Source organism: Ixodes scapularis, unplaced genomic scaffold (assembly GCF_016920785.2).
Source record: "Ixodes scapularis isolate PalLabHiFi unplaced genomic scaffold, ASM1692078v2 ptg000020l_1___fragment_1__unscaffolded, whole genome shotgun sequence".
NCBI classification, from domain to species: domain Eukaryota; kingdom Metazoa; phylum Arthropoda; class Arachnida; order Ixodida; family Ixodidae; genus Ixodes; species Ixodes scapularis.
In genome coordinates, this window is record NW_024609889.1 from 260816 (window position 1) to 285051 (window position 24236).

At 46.5% G+C, this 24236-nt stretch overlaps 1 protein-coding gene across 1 annotated transcript in view; it reads left to right on the plus strand.

Moving 5' to 3' along the window:
• LOC120843884 overlaps positions 1-24236 on the plus strand; it is a 146720-nt gene that overhangs the window by 4542 nt on the left and 117942 nt on the right. The window contains exon 2 of the mRNA XM_040215355.2: positions 23517-23606. Coding sequence (XP_040071289.2) covers positions 23526-23606 — 81 coding nt within the window. The 5' untranslated portion in view covers positions 23517-23525. The remainder of the gene's footprint in view (positions 1-23516; positions 23607-24236) is intronic.

Consider the following 24236-nt stretch of genomic DNA (forward strand, 5'->3'; position numbering starts at 1 on the left):
CCATTTGTGGGCAACGCTGCAGAAAATCGTAGTGCGATAGGTTAAGAAACCGATTTTTGCGGTCGATTTATACTTTAAAGAGCCTGGCCGCTCCTCGAAACACCCCCTTATTGCAGCAGACAAGAGTTCAGCTGAAAACGAACTTGGGGCCGCTGATCGACACTCAAAATAAAGGCACGGTGTGCAAGGATTGCCTGGACATGTACGCCAACAAGTACTGGAATGTACTTTTGAACTGCTGCGCCAAGCGAGCAAACAAACAACCTGCCATAGTGACTGGAAAAAGAAATGGCAAAGCAAAAAAGGTCACACACTGCTAGTACGTAGCAGATTGCAGCGTGCGACTCTTATTTACCGGGCAGTGTGAGTTTGACTACGTTATTCGTTTCCTCCGTTTTGTTTTTATTTGCTACCAACGCCGCGAAAGCAAATAAACAAACGTTTGACAAAAAGTTTAAAAAAATGAAGCCTTTTTTCTTTTTCTTTTTTCTTTTTTTTTTTATAAGCACCGCAACGATTGTTGTCGTTGAGGAAATTCTTTGCTGGGTGTTTTTTTTTTTTTTTTTTTTTAATCTTTGTATAGTCTGCCATTTTGTTTTATTCGCCGTTGTTGGCGACTGTTCTCCATTTCTTTTTCTTTTTGTCTGGCATGGGGACACCATCTTTCCTGAATTTCGGAAAGTGTTTGCACGATCAGTTTTCTCGTTACATTTTTTTTTCTTCTTTTTTTATGCTGCAGCAGCTTGAGCGCTTGCTCTGGTGATCTTAGCATGTTGTTTGCGCACGTTTTAATGATCACCTATTCAGGTAAGAAATTGTGATAACGCAGTTTGTAACGGATCAACAGTGACTTTTTACGACTTAGCTCGAGTAGCTAGTCTTTTTTCCGCTTCCCAGATGCGCTTCAAACGCGTGTGATCCCCCTGAGTGACGTTTGAGACCTCTAAATAAATTGCTCTATCTTCGTTTCTGCGCGCGTTGTATTAGCTTGTCGTTGCAGTTGCGATCAGTGCATTCCGCTTTGCAAGCGGACTGACCGCAATGAATTGTTTCAGCTGTTGGGGTGACGAAACAAGGCTCGCAAAGCTCGAGGACGTCCTCCTCCTCCTCTTCCTCCTCATCCCGTTAAATTTCCCTGCTAAATTTTCCTCTATCTTTAGGGCGGAAATTTCCCCGCTAAATTTAGCGGGTTAAGTTTCCCCGATAAATTTAGCGGTGAAATTGACATCACGTGACCTCAACACCAATCAGTTTCCCCGCCATATTTAATGGGGAAAATGACGTCACAGGACTTCGTGTCACGTCATCCATAAACATAATCAGTTTCTCCGCAGATTTAGCGGCAAAATGACGTTACATGACTTCAACACCAAATCAATTGCCCACTAAAATTAGCGGGGCGGTTACGCCGACGGCGACGCCGCGAAACGCGGAAACGGGCGCCTAAGAGCTGCGCTCTACAAAAGTATATAATTTGTCGACGAAGCGTTGCAAAAGCATGTTTCCCTGAAACGAGCTTCCACGTGTGCATGAAAGTTGTCTACGGAAGCTGTTTCCAAGAGACGTGTTTCGACGAAACGATACGGACTCCCACACTGCAGTTCTAGAAGCCTGCAAGCAGTCCGGAGCTCCTTGCTCCTGACGTCATGAATCGGCTTTAGAAGACAAAATTTCCTCCTCTCCAGGCGACGATGCGACGCATGCGCACTTGCGGTTTGGGCCGCTCCGTCTGAAGTCTAGGCTCCCTAGCAGTGGCGTCGTAGGAAGGTCATGGCGGGCCACCGGCCCGGGTGCCGCTGACCTATGGACCTTTCCAGCGGCAGTCTCGAACGAAGCGATTTACAGCGCGCGTCCCTGGTTTTGGATTGGATTGGATTGGATTGGATTGGATTTGGGGCTAACCCCTTTGTATCGGGAGATCTCAGCAGCGCTGGATCTAGCCTGGCTAGTAGCTACACTAGCCAAAAACGTAGTTGTGTTCTTTTGCTCTCCTCCACCAACACTCCAGTCTCCTCTTTGTCACCTCCACTGGCTGCGAGCTAACGGCGTCGTACTGTTCGTCAACGCCCCGGAAACCCAGCGCCACCGCCATGTCTGGTTCGTACGTCACGTCCGGCTTTTACCCGTGCATTCCAGTATGACGTGTTCGGCCGTCTCGTCTGCTCCCTGCGCGCACATGACGCACTTCACTTCCATGTCCATGTACTTCGCGCGGAACACGCGGGTCCGCAGCATGCCGCCTCGGGCGTCCGAAAGCAGTGCACTGCCCTTGCTGTTGTCCATGAAAGGTATTCGCTTCACCTCCTGTTTCTCTCTGGCATACAGGGCCAGCGCTGGCTTCAGACGTGCCGCTTCCGCCCATCGCCGCGTCTCGCTCTCGATCACCCTCGTGCGGATGCTCTGCTGCAGTTCCGGCTGCTCCGCGGCTGGGTAGAGGAGTGGGCCGTTGACCTCGTATCGCTGTTCCAGCTGGCGCGTCCGTCGCACCCACCGGGTTGGGACGGACCGAAGATGTACATACTTGAAAACCTGTCTGGCCCAGCGCTCTTCGCTCATCCGGCTGAGGCGTCGCTCGAAGTCCAGCTTGGCTCGGGCCTCCCTGGCCTCAAAACCGGACCAGCCCATGTCTCCTTGGACGGCTTCGTTCGGTGCTGTTCGGCTTGCTCCCAGTGCCGACCTTCCCACCTCCCTCTGACGGACCTCGAGGTATTGCCTGGTACCTGATGACAGGCACAACACTGAGTTGCCAAAAGTGAGCCCCGGCACCGCCACCATCTTCCAGACCGCTCGGGTTACCTCGTATCGGTTATATCCCCAGAGGGCCCTGGCCGTTGCTATGCCCTTGTTCTTCCTGCTCTTCGCCTTGACCTTCGTCTCGTGCTCTAGGAGGTAGTGGTGTCCCTTCTGTAGGTTTACACCCCGATATTTGTAGTGGTCCACCCAAGGTACAGGATTGGCTTGAATGGACAGGTTGGCGGTCCCGTTTTCCTCTGCTCCGCCAAAGGCCATCAGCCCAGATTTGTGCGGACTGAAGCTAAGCCCCAGGGCCTCTCCCATTGCACCACACTCGTTCATGAGCCCCTGCAGGCCCTGCAGCGAGTCCGCCATCAGCACCATATCGTCGGCGTAGATGAGTCCCGGGAGTTTTCCTCCCTTCCTTTCCCCGCCTTCCGAATATTCCAGTGAGAAACCCTCCCCACTCTCCTGCAGCCGCTTTTCGATTCCTGCTATGTACAGCATAAACAATAGCGGCGACAGCGGGCAGCCCTGTCTCAAGCCCTTGGAGCAGGTCACTGGATGTGTTGTCTCCTGCTGCCACTGTGCCACCACCGTCGTCCCTCTGTACACTTCTCGCAAGAGGTCTATCCACTCTCTGCAGAGTCCCCGCTCTGCCAGCTGCGTCCACAGTTTTCGATGTTCGACCGTGTCGTAAGCCTTGCTGATATCGAGAAAACAGAGGTAAAGGGGGCGGTTCTCCTTCTGGGCAATCTCGATGGCCTGCGTCAGCACGAATAAATTGTCCTCAAGGCGTCTCCCCCACCGGAACCCATTCTGCAGCTCCCCCAGGACTCCTTCTGCCTCTGCCCATGTCTGCAGTCGGTCTCGTATTATTTGTGTGAACACGCGGTAGAGTACCGATGTGATGGCTATGGGGCGGTAGTTTCCGAGCGTTGACTTTTGCCCTTTTCCCTTGTAGATGAGTCTGAGTCTTGAGGTTCGCCACTCCTCCGGCACCCATCCCTCCTTCAGGATCTGGCTGAGGATCTCGCGCAGCAGTGCTCTCGTCTCTGGCCCCAGCTCCTTCAGCAGCCTCATTGGGATTTCGTCCATTCCAGTGGCTGTGGTTCCTCCTACCCTCTTGACTGCTCTATTTAACTCCCTCTCCGTGATTTCCTCTCTGCTCGGTTGCTCCTGCAGTTCGTCCTCCGTCTCCCCCTCCTCACTGTCCATTTGTCGGCTGTCCCCTGTGAACATGTCCCCTATCCACCTCTCAATGCACCGGTTGGTCTCTCCAGGGTCCAGTTCCTTTCCCGTTGCATCGTCTTTGATTACAGCATCCTCCCTGGGTCGACCTGTTTGGCCCTGTACATGTCGCCAGAACTTCAGTGGGGCCTCACGTCCTGCCTCTCTCAGTTCTTGCAAAAATCTCTTATCTACCTTGGCCATTTTGCTTTGAATCAAAGCTGTCACCTCTATTTTCCTGCTCTGGTACTCCCTCCATTCTCTTGAATCTTTCTGTAGGGGGGCTTTCTTCTCCTCCTTTCGTTTTCTGATGGTCCTTCGCAGAGTCCTGTTTGCCAGTTGCCTTCTTGTAATAGCCTCCTTCACCTCCACATCCCACCATCGTTTTCTCCTCCTCTTCCCTTGTGTCGGTCGTTTCAGTTTTTCCAGGTGGTCCTTCCACCACCGCATGAGGTTCCCGTACGTCTCCACCTGCCTGGTTTCCACCTCTTCCTCCAGTTTCTGCGCAATGGTTTGTGCTTCTGCTTGCGTTATGTGGTGTGGTCTCATAGGTTCGCTGACTCTCTTTTCCGTCGGCTTTCCTCCGAAAGTGATCAGCAATCTGTTGTGATCACTTCCCAAGCTCTTGTCGCCTTCCTCGTCTATCTCCATGTAGTTCAGTTTTTCATACAGGTCCGGGGACACCAGGCAATAATCGATTGTAGAGCTCATCCCTCTGGCCGTCCATGTCGTCTTTCCTATGCATTTATCTTGTGTGTTGACGATTACCATATCCAGGTGTTCCGCCATGTCCTGCAGCAGCTTTCCATTTCCGTCTGTTCTCCCATTAAACTCCTCTAGGTGTGCGTTGAAATCGCCTACCATAATGGTAGGTCTCCCAATGTTGTGATAGTCTTTTTCAATGCACTTGATTAGCTTGATGTTTGTCTCCCTGCTGTCAGTTCCCGTCCACAGGTACACCACTGCCACTGCCACCTTTCTCCCCGCCAGTGTCCCCGTCAACCACATGTGCTCTCTGCACTCTGGACTTTCTCTCTGCCAGCCTGGCCCGCTAAAGCATCCTACCCCCCTCCCCTTCTCTCACTGTCCTTTCTGTTTGCCCCATCCCAAAAAAGCCCCTCGCAATCTGGGGGTCTTTCTTCATCCCTGAGGTGGGTTTCTGTGACTGCGAACATTCCAATCTTATCATCTTGTAACATCTGAAAGGCCTCTTCCCATTTTCCTGCTTTCCTTCCTCCTTGTAGGTTTAAAAAGGCAATCTTCACTTCCCTCTTTTTCTTTTTTGCTCGTCTGTTTTCCTTCTTTCCCGGTCTGGTGCCTTTTTGTGTTTTCCGCCTCTCGTGTTGTTGCAGGCACCATCCCTCCTACTTTCTCTTCTTAGTGGGCATGTCCCTGTGGGGGACACATCCTCTGGAGTTGTTCCTCGAGTCGCTGTAGTCTCTGGTCCAGAGTCAGCCTGCCTTCCATTCTTTCCTGTCGCCTTCTCATCGGTGTCACGCTTTTCCCCTTGCATTTCAGTCCTAAAAAACTCTTTAGTCTGTTACCCAGTGCTTGTCCCTCTTCAATCTGGTTTTGAGAGTGTACGTCAGTGTTGCCCGACTGCGCTGAGCTGTGGAGTTTCTCTTCAGTGGGCTGGGGCAGCTTGCGTAGGCGCGATTTCGGACGCTGGTAGTAGCTGAATTGCGCGTTTTCTTTTTTTTTTTTTTTGTATTCTGTGGCGAGCATAATTTATAGAGGTATTTAAGAAAGCTGTTTTGGTGGGTCCGTGCGCGACAAAACAAATGCAACTGTAATGTTTGTTTTATTTTATGTTCATCATTTTACGGCACCGTACACTCAGCCGTGTCAATCTATAAAGTCAGAATATTTGACCACACAGGATATCCGAACCGCATGGATATTTCCTGCCCACAACATAAAATTCAATGAGTCTCATCAATCGAACAACATATATTGTACGTACCCCACGGTGCCGCGTTATCCGAACAGGATTTGAGTATGGTCTCAAATAACACAGCATATCCAATATACAGTGTCGACGATAGTCACTTCGCGACAATCGCACGGAATCCGGCGTGTTTTGGGGAACATGTAGAAGAGAGCAGCTTTTTTGGACAGCTTCAAAGCAAATGAACGAACGTGTCTATCCCGTCCCCACACCCCGGACCCGACCCTATCAGCTATTTTTCGCGAAAACCCGAACACAAGCCGGGAAGGCTTTTTGGAGATTATCTCAACGGAAATAATCCTCCGAGAGCGTCGAACTGCCTGCGTCGCGGGCTGCTTGACGTTCGCTCTTTTCGTTCGTTTCCTGCGAAGGCCGAGCAGGCTACGAGCCCTGGTATTCCCTGGTTCTCACAGTGGAAGATAACATACAAAGGGTAAGCATCCTAAACAGGCGAATAGAGTAAAAACTTCCAAGAAAAGCCGGCGAACTCCGAACACACAATGCAGGTGGGGAGCCACGCTGACCGGGTTTCCACAGCTCAGGCGGGTGCCAGATATTTCTGGCTGATAGGGGTCGCTCGATTCGCAAAATGGCGGCGGCCAGAGCGCTCTTTTTGCCACTGCTTCTTAGGTACGATGGATGGATGGGTGGATGGATGAATCCGGCTGAGCCCTTTGGATCGGGCGGTAGCTTACGCCACCTTGCCTAATAGACCTCTTGGCGAATATGTGCTGCCACCTAGACACGCGACTGGGTTCGAGGCTAGGTGGCGAGAAAACAACGCGCACGCAAGGTCTCTCCCACCCGTTCCACACCCAAAACGTCAGCTACATCCTGTTCACCCATTGAGGCGCTGTGACCTAGATACGGCTCCCCCAAACTCGCCTTTGTCCCCATCGTGCGTAATCTTCCGCCCCGAAGTCGACACAACGAAACCATCTTCCCTCTCTGCTCGACCAGAAGGAAGAGAGAGAGGGTACTGGAATCATTTACTCTCGTACCGATGTTTCTACAAAAGGTCCATTGGATAGCAGTGCCCTCCCACGCCACTGAAGGACCTCTGGTAGAGTATTCTCGTCACTATCGGGTAAGCATGGCGGTTTAAAACAGGTCGTGCCGTGCAATGTGTCTGCTACTCTCACGACGCTCTGATTTCAGCAGGCACGCATTGGACGAAAAATGATTAGCCCCTATTTTGATTCATTGCATTTCAAACCTGCTCCGATGTTGGCCTAAGCGAGCTTCCAGAGGTTTCACCTTTTTCGGGGAAGCGATGGAAGGACGGCGGTGCTGATGAACGTTAACAAATCTCCTTTTTCCTAATATGTGCTGCCACAGGGATGCTGAACCGAAATTCGGATTTCACAGTTTAAAGGCCGCCGTACAGTTCGCGCTTTCCACTTTTTCTGCGTTTCCTCTTCCCCTGCCCTCCTTTCCTTCCTTCACCGCCCGCCCGCCCCCCCCTGTTTACCGCCCTTCCCCGAGGGGACAACACGGAGAATGGATTAGGAGACGCCTCCGTTAATCCGGCCTAACCCGCCGAAGAGGGGGCCTGCTGCTTGACCAAAAAGTATTTCGCTGCTCAAAAAAAAAAAAAAAATAAAAAAAAAAAATAAAAAACGCCGCGGGCAGCGATTGAATGCGCTTTGCCGAATGCGCAACGCTCCGTCCGCCTTGAACAAGCTTCTATGCACTGGACTAACATTTTTCGCAGCGCGGCAGGTTTAGTGTAGGTCCTATAATATGGTCCTGCAAGACTTCCCTGTCCGCCACAAGCTAGCCAATAATTCAAGAACATAACGACGGCAGCGTATTCAAACAGTGTAAGATGAAATGTATATAATATTTATAAGAACACCGTTGTCTTTACTGCTTGGCTTTCAAATTTTTAGCGTTGCCAATAATCGTAATCAAACTATTTTTATGATTGAAGACCCCTCGTCGTGCATCGACCCCAAGATTACGCTTACGCGAAACATGATTCTGCGCGGAAGCGGCTGGAGTCACCGTAAACTTTTTTTTTTTTCAACGTGGATTTTGCTTTTTAATTTAGCTGAAATACCACTGGCAGAACACGAATCGCATACTTGGAAGGTATATACCGTCTGAAAACTCATATAGCTGGTTGAGTGAATGCAATACTATCGCATTCGTTGAAGCTTGATTTGTTGATTCGAACTTCAACAAATCACACGCAGCCATTCTCCCTATTCCTGTTTACCCAGTCATAGTCGTTCCCTCACGATGCAATACGTGTACAAGTAACTGCAGGTTATGCATTGTTGACGTTGCACAGCCGTGATCGCACGGTTTTTAGAAGCGCTATAGAACGAGCGCAAGCGTCGAATTTCGGTAATTTCAGATTGATTTCTGTCTTCCCGCCGTGACACCACACGAGAAAAGCGATTTCGTTCTGTCTGTGAAATTAGGAACACAGAAATCAAGCTATAATCCCGGTGATAAAACAAAGCGAAATGGATCTCTGTAGCCAATACCCAACCTTTTGCGAGGTGACTAGGCGAAAGTATATATTACCTCCGTACCTTTACGCTCTGCACAGCGCCAGAGAGAGTCATACAAACTCCTTAGAGCTATTGCCAACACGATTGCGTTTGCAAGCCGGTAGTTTGACTCGGCTGGGATTCGTCCCTTTCATAGCTCTCTATGAAACCAGAAAGGTAGATACTTTTCTACATAGGGTGGGTTTGCCCGGGGCCTCCAGTTATTTATGGCCAAAATCACACTGGAGGCGCTTCAGCAATGTTCACTCTGGTCGACACACGTGCACTGTAAAAATGCCAGTCGTCTACTCTTTTCGAAAAGATACTTGACGAGCCAATCTTAGAGACCGACGGATAACGAGGCCGAAATTATGCTTATACCTCAAAAAAATTATAACACAAATTTGGCCTCGTCATTCCCAAACTGGTTGCCCGACGAAATTCTCTATGCGTATTGCAAGCCAGGGTTGGTTATAGTAACATAAGATACGTACGGCAGAATTCCCTTCCATAAATAAAATTATTTGGCTGACGCCAAAGTAACGCGAAATTGGTGCAAAGAGTTTTGCAAAAGGGAGCGTAAACCGAAAAAAAGGAAAAAAAAAAGACAGAAGAATAGGAGAAATAAGAAAAAAAAACCTCTGGTGACGTACCAAAAAAATTTCTGTTCATGTGATTTTTATTGTCACGTGACCGAACAAAAAAAAATAAGCAAAATAAAAAAAGAACACGAGAAAAAACCATCCCCTGCCCGGTTTCGAAGCTAGGCCCTCTTGATCGTGAAACTAGCGCGCTATTCGTTGCGCCTAGTTGCGCCAACATAACTTTTTTTTTTCTTTCTTTATTGCAAGTTGCGCCAACATAACTCTGCCTGTAATGCTCACGCATTCTCACATCATAGGAGAAAGCTTAGGTGCCTTCGTAGTTTTTCATGCATGTGTTATTTTTATTTGTGTCAAGAGTTCACGTTCCAGAATGCTTTTAGAGTTTTGGAGCAAAACGAGTTTCTTCATCTGAGTCACCTTCTAGAGCCAGTAGACCGCACTGGGTCCTCCGGCTAATCAAGCAGCTATTTTCAAATTCTCTGACGTGCCCGTCCTCGCATCCGAGGTCGCCGTTTGACAAGCTTATCTTCCACCTGGTAGCCGGAACCCCCAGCAAAGCGCACATGAAGGCTCCCTACCCACGGCAGCTTTGTTCCGTCCCCACTCCCTCTCGAGAGGATGGCTCGCCCCGAGGCTAATCCCATTCTCTAGACACCCTTTCCACCCAACGCTGGCCCTTTCCCTCCCCGTCTCCAGCTTCGGGAGAGAAGGTTCTTCTCTGCAGAACGTCCCGTTTGTACAGCGGCCTTTAAGCTTGCAGAAGGGTTCAACAGGGCGCCATAAACCAGGAAACATCACTCATACAGCCATGTCTCGAGCGGATGGCCGTATTTCTAGAAAATAAAGGAGCGAATGAGGGAGAATGTTGACGTCATCTTATCGCAGAAGAGTTGAGAAGGAGGAGGAATGGCCTCGCTCCCTTTCCTCTCCGCGCCCTCGCGGAGTCAAGACGAAAAGAGGAGGAAATGGGAATCCCAAGGTCACGCGTCGTTTCGGCCTTGTGCGAGCGCGCTCTTCTTTTACAAAAACGCGACGATCCGTTAGAGATACCGCTTTATGAGTGACGTTTGGGGATTTGTAGCGTCCCGCTTATCGATTCTGCGTTGTTTTCTGAAATTCGATTTTCGGTTCAGCATCCCTCAAAGACACGCGACTGGGTTCCAGGCTGTTCGAAACCCAAAACGTGAGCTACATCCTGTTTGCCCATTGATCCGCTGTGACCATACGGCTCCCCCAAATTTGGCCTTTGTGCCCATCGCGGGTTCTTTTCGGCCCCGAAGTTTATTCGCGACTCCAGCAAAACGAACGGCACCTAGCAGGAAAACACTGAACTGGCCGGAACAGGTCCTTTCGCGATTTCTGCTCGTCTCTTCTAGCTTCTGTGTTTCCATGTTGTCGGTGGTTTGCGCGACAGAACAGTTCTAACGGTGACTGTGTCGTAACCGTAGTATCGCCTTGGGACCCATGTTGCTCTGCACGCGACCTATGTAGTCCCGTGAGCCAGACATTCTGCGTTTCTGAACGTTCATCAGCCCCGTGGAAGGACAGTAAGTAGGCAGTCCTCTCCTGGTTTCCTCGAAGAAAGTCAAAATTCTGGAAGTTCGGTTACCCCACTACATCGCCGCAGGTTCGAAACCTGGCAGATAAAACGCGGGGGAACCAATTTTGAGCCTAATGCTCACTCGCAGGTGCCCCAGCGTTGCGCGTTGAGCTGGTACATGGCACAGCACCAAGGAGGATAGAAGGGTAGGAGAGGGCATGACGCCAGCCGCGTAGCCTCCACAAGCCATGCTCCCTTGACGCCTCGCCTCTTTCTCATTTTCCTCCTTACTCTCCTCACTTACCATGCCAACGTGACCACATCACGTGACCGTAGCTAGCCTTCGTTTTGCTATGGGGTACTAGAATACACCACAGCCTAGCCTTCGATTTGATAAACCTACCGGACGGAGCGCGCGCAAGCCTGCAAGGAATCCTCCTACAATCAACCGTCCATCTCGCACGTGACATGTCACGCGCACCAATCGCCAGAGAGATCTACGGTCACGCTGGGCATAAAATCGTTTAAACTTTTTATGACTAGGCTTCACCATTATTGCAACGTGCCCCCTCCTAGTACTTCTAACCTCCTTGCACAGCACGACCTGGATTCGACCGCCATATTTGGCCGATAGTGGAGTCGTGAATACAATGAAACCATTTTCCCTCTCTGCTCGGCCGGAAGGAAGAGAGAACGAAGGTACCGAATCCATCCACTCTCGAAGCGATATTTCTGCAAAAGATCTATTTCTGGTTCAGCGTAGGTGGCATTCAGAGCGACCTGGGCAACGCGCTGAGACGACAGTGACAACGACACACACCGGGACATCTGTTCCATCGCGCCAACCGCCGACATCGCGTAAACACGGAAGCCACGAGGGACGAGCAGAAATCACGGAAGAACCTCTTCAGTGGTTTCCCGCTAAATGCCGTCCGTTTTTTTTTTTTTTCTTTTTTTTTGCTGAAGTTGCGTTTTGCTGAAGTTGGTAGCTGGCGCCAGCCGCCACCCGATTTAAAGGGTTCAGCCGTGTCACGGGTTTATGCTGTGCTAGTTGGTTCATTGCTTTCCATGAGCCAGCCAAACAAAGATTACACACACAAAAAAAAAAAATCATTCACGCTGCTGGACTTACAACTGTTTAGTGCTCCTCTTTACAACTGTTTAGTGCTCCTCAAAAAAAGTAATTAATACCTTTTTAAGAGCCCCTGAAAAAAGAAGTTTTTTTAAACAGTATGGTACGGACACTCGTGTCAAAAAATAAATTTTACGCAAAAAAAAACAACAACAACTTGTCGAGCAATATTGACGGAGAGGGATTTCTTTGGAATTGTGCGCGCAAAGTCTATGACATCACGGAATGGTCATTCGGTCTTTCCACCTCAAGGTGAAGGCGAAGCCTATCCACCTCTCCTCCACGGACCCGAGATACAGTGTACTAGATTCTAGATTCTAGTTCACTGTACCCGAGATGCCGAGAGAGAAAACAAGGGGAAAGGAGGTGACCACCGACTAAATCGAGTCTCGCGCCGTCAATACTTTGGCGCTACTTAACTGAAACAAATAAGCCTGTTGAGCAAATCGTGGTGAATGACACTGTCTCAACTGATCCTGGTGTTATAGCGTGCCATTTCAATGAGTATTTTCAGTCGGTTTTTTCCGATATCCGTAACCATGATTATGTGATTTCCACCACATCAAACTATCACTCTGAGTTCATAAATTATTACGGCATAGTTTCTTTGCTGTTGTCACTGAAAACGAAAACAAGTGCTGGTCCCGATAAGATTCCAAACACGTTTTTACGACGGTACGCTGAGTCCCTAGCCCATTATCTTCTCATTATTTTTCGTGCATCATACTCAAACAGCTCGCTGCCAGATGATTGGCGAACTGCCATAGTGGTACTTGTGCACAAAAAAGGGGATCGCCTAGCAGTTGAGAACTACCGTCCAATTTCCTTGACTTCTTCTTCGTGTAAATTAATAGAGCATATCATCTGCAGCCAAATCAATGAACTGCTGGACAGTCGTAATTTTCTAACAGAATTTCAACATGGCTTTCGCAAAGGCTTATCAACTACGACCCAACTCGTCACTACCATCCATGAGTTTGCGCAAATCCTCGATAGGGGAGGTCAAATCGATGTGCTTTTCCTGGACTTCAGCGAAGCTTTCGATAAGGTGCCTCATGAACAACTGCTTTTTAAACTTGAACCGCTTGGTCTTCCACATGGTTTTGTTAACGGGATTGCTGCATACTTGTCACATCGCACACAGTCTGTTTCCGTCGGAGGTTGCATCTCTCCAATTCTGCCTGTAACGTCGGGGGTCCCCCAAGGGAGCGTTTTAGGTCCTCTTTTGTTCTTGGTGTACATAAATGATATTGTTTCAATCATTGACGCAGGTGTCCACATACGTCTTTTTGCCGACGATTGCATTATTTCTAAAGAAATAACTTCGAGCTCGGATCAGTTATTGCTAGATCATAGTTTGCATTCCGTTGTATCATGGTGCGATACGTGGAAAATGAAGCTTAACTCTGCTAAATCAACACTTTTACGTATTACAAAAAAGAAGCAACCCTTTGAATACATTTATAATATCGCGGACACCCCGGTTACTGTGGAGCGAGAATGTAAATATCTTGGTTTAATTATATCGGACACACTTTCTTGGTCTCCTCATATAAAACATATCTGTACTTCGGCATCCAGGAAGTTGGGTTTCATTAAAAGAAAGTTGAACGACGCTCCGATTCAGGTTAAGCTACATGCGTATTATTCATTAGTCAGATCCAAGTTGGAGTATGCAAATATCGTTTGGGATCCATTCACTCAGAAAGATATCCGGAAGTTGGAGATGGTGCAACGTCGAGCGGTTCGGTTTATTTACGGAAAGTATAGAAGGCTGGATTCACCATCTCAACTTATGCAGGCTAACGGAATGCAGACTCTTCAGGCCAGAAGGAAACTAGCGCGGTTGAAATTCTTGTTTCATCTTCAGCAAGGACAGACTCGCATAGACCCATTGCAATATATTTCCCCTTTAGCGTCAAGAGCTACGCGGCACAGACATCAGTTTTCACTAACACCCATTTTTGCGCGTACTAATATGTTTAAGTTTAGCTTTTTCCCTCGCACTATTAGCGACTGGAACGGTTTACCTCTCGAACTATTTATCGACACCAACTTTGTAGAAGGTCTCGAGCGTCTTGATAACTAACATGTTTTGCCTTGTACATTGCTGCACCTTCATCTTTTTCGCATGGACATTAGAATTGTATAAACCTTCATACTACATCTGGATAGGTCATTTTGTATTAGTGCATGATGGAATTACATACTGCTTGATGCTTGCTTTCCCCCCTCCCCCCCCCCCTTTTTTTTAAATAATATATCCTGTATATTTGCTAGTTAGTTGTAAACCTTTTAATGTCGTGTTATTTGCTTTCGTTTTATGTGTGAATGTATATGTTGTATCCCACACCTACTTGGGCCTTCGATGGCTTGTAGTATCCTCTAAATAAAAAATAAATAATATTGCTCTATTTTTTTTTTTGGGGGGGGGGGGGGGGGGGGGGGGGGGGGGCGTGAACTTAATTTTTTGACGCAAATGTCCCAACTAAACTGTTAAAAAAAGCTTTTTATTTTCTTTTAAGGAGCCCTTTAAGCCGCTTTTCAATTTGTGCGTTTTGGGATGAGGTGGCTGCGCATTCTTCTTTCTTTTATCGTCGCCCGGACACCGTGGCTCCCACCACTTCCTCCTTGTGGTAAAGAGCAAGTGAAGGGGCACTGACACACTCCCCCCCTTGTCCTTGATGGCTCCAGCACTTCATTACTTGACACGAGAAAAAGAAAAAAAGAGGAGCATTAAAGAGTAAAAGAGCTTGTTGTTGGGCTAGTTGGTGTTGACTGTATTGAACCATGGTTAAAAGCGCTAAAAAGACGTACACAAGATAGAAGACAAACGAACGAGCGAGCATGTGGCACGAAGACGCTAGGCCGTACACATCGAATGCGTCACAGGGGTCGTGTATGAAATCCCCCTAACGTGTGGAAAATCTTACGTTGGACAAACGGGAAGATGCACGAATGACCGTTTAAGAGAGCACGCGCAAAATTTAAAGACAAATGACGGGACACATTTGACCGCGCACTGTAGGGCCTGCAAATGCGAGCCACGCTTCGGCGATACCAAGATTCTCGGTAGAAGCAGAATTCACGCGAACTGCAAGAGGCATATTTTATCCAAAAGAGGGGACCCCAGTGCGTCAGCGACACGTCAATAGCATTGTATAATGCTGAGGTTCGTTTTTTTTTTTTAGATAAATATATGTAAACGAGTTTATGCTGTTGTATCTCGCGGATGTGTAGCCTGGGTAACGATAAGTGTATCATATATATATGGGTGGTTTCATCTCAAATCGTGCAGGCAAAAAGGGTCGAATTTGTAATTTCGATGAAAAAAATATATGTTATGGCGCCGGTTCTAAAACCGCAGTCGACACAAACCGCAAGTTCGTCGGATTTTTTGTTCTTGACTTATGAATTTTTACAAAGGCCGCGGCGAAAAGCAGCGTTTTTCACACCCGTCGTGGGTCGGATGTTTCGCTTGATCTCCCGCCGTGGATTTACAGTCCACATTATATTATCGTTTTTTGAAGCACTCTGTGGACACATTTAAAAGGCTCCAATACCATGAAATAATTTTAGGCCTTTTGTTTTTTTCTGTAAAAATGTCAAAAACGCCTCCTCGGTCAATTGTTGACAAACTTTGACAATTAATTACTGGCGATCTACTTGGATTACACCGATATTTTTTATGTCCACGGAGAGCCCAAAACACGCTTTTTATATTTATTATAAAATGCCTTGGCTGTATAAAATATCCTTTGCGGTACGTTTACGTTAATATTATGAAAAAACCAAAAAGTACCATTTTTGAAATTGATTTTCTCAAAAAACCCATTTTTTATTTTTTTTATTTTTTGTTCAGATGTAGATATGATAGTTGTCTACACGAAAATCAAGCCTAGAAAGTGTATATTTTGTTTGTATGTTTTACATTTAAGCATCAATATCGTACAAAAACGTGTTTTTACGGCTCGAAATGGACTTGCGAATTGCGCGTCTTCACAAGCTTGGAAATAGTTTTTTCTTTTTTTCAACGTTCCCACATAAAAATGAAATACAGTATTTCCACCCTGATATATTTATTGATTATTTAAATTTTATTATAGGTCGCAAGCTACATCGGAGGAGTTCCAAAAAGAGAAAGCAACACTTCTTAACACACCAGCAGGTGTCGTAAATTTTTAACGTGTAGGAGCTAGTCGGCAGACGTCTTATTGATTTGGGGCCCTCATTGGCCTGCATGAACGTCCCGCCCTTTCGGAGCCAGCAGATGACCACGATCTTTCGCGCTCGTTGTGTTAGATGGGGCGGCCCGTGACAGTAAAGCGAGCAGCGCACCCTGTGTCACCAAAAGTGAAATGGTACGATTGTGTCGTTGACGCGGCGAACAGTGACAGCCACCCAGGAGGAGTCTGTCAGAGTATTGCACAAGGGAAAGCAAAGGAATCGTTGCCTGAAAGGATGAGGACACCACGGCCTTACAATGTCGACGGTCAACAACTGTTCTGCCAGCCGAAACAACGCCGCGTGCGCGCTAAAACCGGCGGCGCGGGACAAAAATCTCGCAGACGCACACACGAAGATGGGCCGGTTTCGTTAGGGATGTGGGGAAATTTGAAACCAGCCATCCGTGCATGCGTGAAACGATACCGCCTGTTTGCCCTAGCTTCGAGCGCCCTATCCTTACCTTGAAACGGCCGTGCTCTCTCTCTCTCTCTCCGGGGAGATCCGATAGCGCCGAAGGGTTATCTATTAAACTTGAGGAAGAAAACGAGAAGGGAGTGTTTAAAGGGGCCCTCCGGAGCTTTCTCGATCGTCTGTTTATGTTGTTATATTGCGTAGTAGGTGCAAGTTAATATGTATACAGAGTTTTAGATTACAAAACCGTTTATTAAGCAGATGGCAGTAGAAATATATCGGGACTATTTTCTCTTGGAAGACAATCCCCCATTCCCTGCCCATCGCTAAAACTTGACCAATGGAAATGCTGCATCTCGCGGTGAATGCGAACGTTATTATTGCAACACTTTTAAGCTTGTTGTAAATTAGAGTTTTAGAAAAACGTAAACTGATTGTGGTGCGGGAAACATAGTCCACAATTATCGCTCCCAAACCAGCGAACTATGTTTTCTCCCCGCAAGATTGTTGCTAGGGAGTGATGCGTCGGCGCGTCGGCTCGTCTGTTTCCCGGGGCGTCTGCAGGCGTGCGTTTGCGGGACACGCGTTCCTTCTTGCCGTGGATCCCGACTCCGAAGCCAGCTTTGCGATCCTTCCACGTCAACAAGTCAAACTTTTCCTTGTCATCTGTGGAATGCGACTGCGTATTGCAGTAGCAGCGCGACGGTGCGGTGCGACGAACGGCGACTGCCGAGCACAAAGTCCGGGCTCCTTGACGAGGGTCCGCGAGTGTTCGAGAGATTCCTCCGCGGGTCGGCGGTCGGCCGCGTTGGTGACGCGCAGTGACGCCGGAATCCTTCGCTTGCTATCGGCAGACGCGTAAAGAGATGCCCCTCCCGTTTTCCGGGGTCATCTCAGAAAGGGAGGCGTGCCGGGGACTTTGATAGCAATTTTAATGGGGAAATCCGCCGCGCATGACGGTAGTATTATGATTTTTAGGATCCTTAGGGCCTGTAGATTGAGTTACCGCCCTAAATAGACCATCGCAGAACGCTCCGGAGGGCCCCTTTAAGTTTAATTATCCCCACCAACCCGCTCGTTCTGTCCTTATAAAGGTCTATCTCTTTTGGAAAGAGCAAAGCCCGGAGACTGACATTAAAACGAGCGTGTTGGTAAATATACTTGTGTTTGTATTCTGCCCGGAGACTAGTTGGGTCGAAGTCAGCCTCCTTGTTAACTATAACCGTTTGTGAAGAGTGGGCTTCTCCCGAGATGAAACGTTAGCGCCGGCTGACGTGCTCTTTTGAAAAAGGGAAGGGGAAAGAGAAAGTTTGAGTAACTGCAGAAACCACCTCGAAAGCTCCTCTCCCGATATGAAGCTTGAAGCTTAGTGTCGGTTACCTTCTCGCGCATCGCCTGCTCGAATCTATTCTTCACTTTCTTCCGTACAGCCACTGTTCCGCACAGCCGTCGTGGATGTGCGTAATAAAGGGAGGAACAGATTCGAGCATCATCTGGACGCCGTCATCATACCAGACTTCAATGTCGTGGGACCGACTCGTGTGTGTTTCTTCGCCCCGCTGAACTTTGTTTCTCGGGTGCGGTTTTTTCTGAACGTTTTCTTTTTTTTATGTTGTTTTACTAACTGTTTGTTAGCACTGTTCAGTTGTTGGGTTTATTTCGTCATGGCGTAGCGGCCTGGTGGTGATGTAGAGAGCGTGTTCGCACGCATTTGGTTGCGTCCTGTTTAGGGAATGCCCGGGGGAGTTGGTTTTTGTTCTTGCCATGTGTGGCTGAGTTTTCAAGTCTTCATTAAATTATTGATTTTTTTCTTTTTGTTTGACCTTTACGTGCCATCGACTTCTTTGTCTGACTCTCCACCAAGCGTGGACCTATCGCCTTGCCACCGCTCGAACCTAAATACTTTATTTTTTTTAACGCAATTTTCGTTAAGATCGGAGTTCGGCAATTTAATTCCTATTTATTTATTTTTATTTCCTACCCCTCTCCATGACACACTTTCTGTGTGTTTCGGACCGTTTCTGTGTCACCACTTTTGTGTATTACGGAAGTGAAAGGACATTCCCTCCTGACCTGTGCGATGTGCGGTGAACAAGACCCAGTGTTTGGTTTTGTAAAGAATTGTATATAATATATCGACGATGTGGTGACTTTCTTTGTCTTAGTAATATGACAGCTAATAGCTAGTCGTGCTAGTTTACTTTGAAAGGTTTATAAATCGAAACAATACAACGTCTGTGCCTTTTGGTTATTGAAAGTCTACTAGGCCTGCTGATTTGGTTAGATATGTATCTCATGGTTCCCGCTCTTATCAAAACATACCTAAATATTCAATACTACAAAATTCGTTTATAATTGATTACAAAATGCAGAAGAAAATTTAAGAAAACTTTTTCACAATTTATAGAGACGCATGGGTCGCTATGTCTGACTTAGGTCTTGCAAAACAAAGACGTCTTTTTCCGATATTGAGGCCTAAATATAAAACATGCAAACAAAATATACACTTTCTAGGCTTAAGTTTCGTGTAGACAACTATTATATCTACGTTTAAACAAAAAATAAAAAAAATAAAAAATGGGTTTTTTGAGAAAATCAATTCCAAAAATGATACTTTTTGGTTTTTTTATAATATTAACGTAAACGTACCGCAAAGGATATTTTATACAGCCAAGTCATTTTATAATAAGTATAAATAGCGTGTTTTGGGCTCTCCGTGGACATAAAAAATATCGGTGTAACTCAAGTAGATCGCCAGTAATTAATTGTCAAAGTTTGTCAACAATTGACCGAGGAGGCGTTTTTGACATTTTTACAGAAAAAAAGCAAAATGCCAAAACTTATTTAATGGTATTGGAGCCTTTTAAATGTGTCCACAGAGTGTTTAAAAAAAGACAATATAATGTGGACTGAAAATCCATGGCGGGAGATCAAGCGAAACATCCAACCCACCATTTCGTCGTTTACCCTGAGACTGGGGTTTTTTTTTGAAGAGCAGAAGAAACAGAAAAAACAGACAGGTTTTTTCTGTTTCTTCTGCTCTTCAAAAAAACCCCCCAGTCTCAGGGTAAACGACGAAATGGTTGACTTCCACCAGCTAGCCTGTACTTTGACTCTTTTCTCGTTAATCCAACCCACGACGGGTGTGAAAAACACTGCTTTTCACCGCGGCCTCTTTAAAAATTCATAAGCCGAGAACAAAAAATCCGACGAACTTGCGGTTTGTGTCGACTGCGGTTTTAGAAACGGCGCCATAACATATATTTTTTTCATCTAAATTAAAAATTCGACCCTTTTTGCCTGCACGATTTGAGATGAAACCACCCATATATATGGGTGGTTTCATCTCAAATCGTGCAGGCAAAAAAGGTCGAATTTGTAATTTCGATGAAAAAAATATATGTTATGGCGCCGGTTCTAAAACCGCAGTCGACACAAACCTCAAGTTCGTCGGATTTTTTATTCTCGACTTTTGAATTTTTAAAGAGGCCGCGGCGAAAAGCAATGTTTTTCACACCCGTCGTGGGTCGGATGTTTCGTTTGATCTCCCGCCATGGATTTTCAGTCCACATTATATTATCTTTTTTGAAGCACTCTGTGGACACATTTAAAAGGCTCCAATACCATGAAGTAATTTTAGGCCTTCTGCTTTTTTTCTGTAAAAATGTCAAAAACGCCTCCTCGTTCAATTGTTGACGAACTTTGACAATTAATTACTGGCGATCTACTTGGGTTACACTGATATTTTTTATGTCCACGGAGAGCCCAAAATACGCTCTTTATATCTATTATAATATGACTTCGCTGTATAAAATAGCCTGTGCGGTACGTTTACGTTAATATTATGCAAAAACCAAAAAGTACCATTTTTGAAATTGATTTTCTCAAAAAACCCATTTTTTATTTTTTTTATTTTTTGTTCAAATGTAGATATGATAGTTGTCTACACGAAATTCAAGCCTAGAAAGTGTATATTTTGTTTGCATGTTTTATATTTAGGCCTCAATATCGGAAAAAGACGTCTTTGTTTTGCAAGACCTAAGTCGGACATAGCGACCCATGCGTCTCTATGAATTGTGAAAAAGTTTTCTTGATTTTTCTTCTGCATTTTGTAATCAATTATAAACAGATTTTGTGGTATTGAATATTTATGTATGTTTTGATAAGAGCGGGAACCATGAGATACATATCTAACCAAATCAGCAGGCCTAGTAGACTTTCAATAACCAAAAGGCACAGACGTTGTATTGTTTCGATTTATAAACCTTTCAAAGTAAACTAGCACGACTAGCTATTAGCTGTCATATTACTAAGACAAAGAAAGTCACCACATCGTCGATATATTATATGCCATTCTTTACGAAACCAAACACTGGGGCTTGTTCACCGCACATCGCACAGGTCACCAGGGAATGTCCTTTCACTTCCGTAATACACAAAAGTGGTGACACAGAAACGGTCCGAAACACACAGAGAGTGTGTCATGCAGAGGGGTAGGAAATAAAAATAAATAAATAGGAATTAAATTGCCCAACTCCAATCTTAACGAAAATTGCGTTAAAAAAAATAAATAAAGTATTTAGGTTCGAGCGGTGGCAAGGCGATAGGTCCACGCCTGGTGGAGAGTCAGACAAAGAGGTCGACGACACGTAAAGGTAAAAACAAAAACACAAAGTTTAATAAAAACGGGAAAACTCAGCCGCACATGGCAAGTACAAAAACCAACTCCCCCCGGGCATTCCCTAAACGGGACGCAACTAAATGCGTGCGAACACGCTCTCTACATCACCGCCAGGCCGCTACGCCATGACGAAATAAACCCAACAACTGAACAGTGCTAACAAACAGTTAGTAAAAAAACATTGAAAAAAAAAAAAACCTTCAGAAAAAAACGCACTCGAGAAACAAAGTTCAGCGGGGCGAAGAAACACACACGAGTCGGTCCCACGACATTGAAGTCTGGCAGGATGACGGCGTCCAGATGATGCTCGAATCTGTTCCTCCCTCTATTACGCACATCCACGACGGCTGTGCGGAACAGTGGCTGTACGAAAGAAAGTGAAGAATAGATTCAAGCAGGCGATGCGCGAGAAGGTAACCGAGACTATGCTTCAAGCTTCATATCCGGAGAGGAGCTTTCGAGGTAGTTTCTGCAGTTACTAAAACTTTCTCTTTTTCTTTCGCTTTTTCAAAAGAACATGTCAGCCGGCGCTAACGTTTCATCTCAGGAGAAGCCCACTCTTCACAAACGGTTATAGTTGACAAGGAGGCTGACTTCGACCCAACTAGTCTCCGGGCAGAGTACAAACACAAATATATTTACCAACACGCTCGTTTTAATGACAGTCTCCGGGCTTTGCTGTTTCCAAAAGAGGTAACCCTTTATAAGGACAGAACGAGCGGGTTGGTGGGGATAATTAAACTTAAACACCCCCTTCTCGTTTTCTTCCTCAAGTTTAATAGATAACCCTTCGGTGCTATCGGATCTCACCGGAGAGAGAGAGAGAGCACGGCCGTTTCAAGGTAAGGATAGGGCGCTCGAAGCTAGGGCAAACAGGCGGTATCGTTTCACGCATGCACGGATGGCTGGTTTCAAATTTCTCCACATCCCTAATGAAACCGGCCCATCTTCGTGTGTGCGTCTGCGGGATTTCTGTCCCGCGCCGCCGGTTTTAGCGCGCACGCGGCGTTGTTTTGGCTGGCAGAACAGTTGTTGACCGTCGACATTGTAAGGCCGTGGTGTCCTCATCCTTTCAGGCAACGATTCCTTTGCTTTCCCTTGTGCAATACTCTGACAGACTCCTCCTGGGTGGCTGTCACTGTTCGCCGCGTCAACGACAGAATCGTACCATTTCACTCCTCGTGACACAGGGTGCGCTGCTCGCTTTACTGTCACGGGCCGTCCCATCTAACACAACGAGCGCGAAAGATCGTGGTCATCTGCTGGCTCCGAAAGGGCGGGACGTTCATGCAGGCCAATGAGGGCCCCGAATCAATAAGACGTCTGCCGACTCCTACACGTTAAAAATTTACGACACCTGCTGGTCTGTTAAGAAGTGTTGCTTTCTCTTTTTGGAACTCCTCCGATGTAGCTTGCCGCCTATAATAAAATTTAAATAATCAATAAATATATCAGGGTGGAAATACTGTATTTCATTTTTATGTGGGAACGTTGAAAAAAAGAAAAAAACTATTTCCAAGCTTGTGAAGACGCGCAATTCGCAAGTCCATTTCGAGCCGTAAAAACACGTTTTTGTACGATATTGATGCTTAAATGTAGAACATACAAACAATATATACACTTTCTAGGCTTGATTTTCGTGTAGACAACTATCATATCTACATTTGAACAAAAAATAAAGAAAATAAAAAATGGGTTTTTTGAGAAAATCAATTTTAAAAATGGTACTTTTTGGTTTTTTTATAATATTAACGTAAACGTACCGCAAAGGATATTTTTTACAGCCAAGTCATTTTATAATAAATATAGAGAGCGTGTTTCGGGCTCTCCGTGGACATAAAAGATATCGGTGTAACCCAAGTAGATCGCCAGTAATTAATTGTCAAAGTTCGTCGACAATTGACCGAGGAGGCGTTTTTGACATTTTTACAGAAGAAAAGCAAAAGGCCTAAAATTATTTCATGGTATTGAAACCTTTTAAATGTGTCCACAGAGTGCTTCAAAAAAGATAATATAATGTGGACTGAAAATCCATGGCGGGAGATCAAGCGAAACATCCGACCCACGACGGGTGTGAAAAACACTGCTTTTCGCCGCGGCCTCTTTAAAAATTCATAAGTCGAGAACAAAACATCCGACGAACTTGCGGTTTGTGTCGACTGCGGTTTTAGAAACGGCGCCATAACATATATTTTTTTCGTCGAAATTAAAAATTCGACCCTTTTTGGCTGCACGATTTGAGATGAAACCACCCATATATATATATATATATGTACTTCCATCTTCCTTAATACAGTTGTGAGTAGCGCCCGTGTCTGTCTTCTATCTTGTGCACGTCTTTTTAGTGCTTTTAACCATGGTTCAATGCAGAGCATTAAACAGTTCGAGCAGTTTGAATGGTGTTTTTTGTGTGTGGTGTGATCTTTGTTCAGCTGGCCCATCGAAAGGTTCAGCCGTATCCGTCCATCCACCGCGAATAGACAAGTTTGAGAATGACTCTCGATGCAGGGGAGACCCATGCCCCCCGCCAGAAAGCAGCGTCGACGACGGAACAAGGCCTCGTCTAGACAAGGCATGCGTGAGCGAGACGTCCCCAAGGTCTGTACATTGAAGTCCGACCACAGCCGATCAGTCAAGCAGCGCTAAATGGTCCATCATCGTCACTTGGCTGGGTCCCCTATCACCGGCTGAACCAATCACGCACGACGCATTGAGCATTTTCCCCGCGCCTGATTGGTTAAGCCGCTGTTAGAAAATCCCACAAAGACGATGAGTGCCGTGACGACGCACTTTTGGAGCTGGAGCGCAAGTTCGTCTGCTTCTTTTGAAAAGGCTGTGGTGACGTCAAAACGGCGAGCTCTGATTGGTTCTGATTGAAGGATAGTAGGTAGACCTCAAGGCAGCTAGCTTTGAAGTCTACCCCCTACCCTTCAATCAGGGCCAATCAGAGCTCGGCGTTCTGACGTCACCACAACCCTTGCAAGAAAAAGCAGACGAACTTACACTCCGCATTGTCTCCATTGGATCGTTGCGTCGGCTCTTTTTATCGCCCGTTTTTGAACCTTTCACGGCGTCGTCTTTAGACCGCCAGTCGCTGCCAGTATCGCTCTTGGAGATTAGCGAGCGAACCTGCCGCCGCAGCTTCCTATTCTAGCCGCTAGGTGCCGTCAATTTCGCTAGAGTCGCCAAGGGGGACAGTTAAAAAACACCCATCTAAAAAGAGGAGAA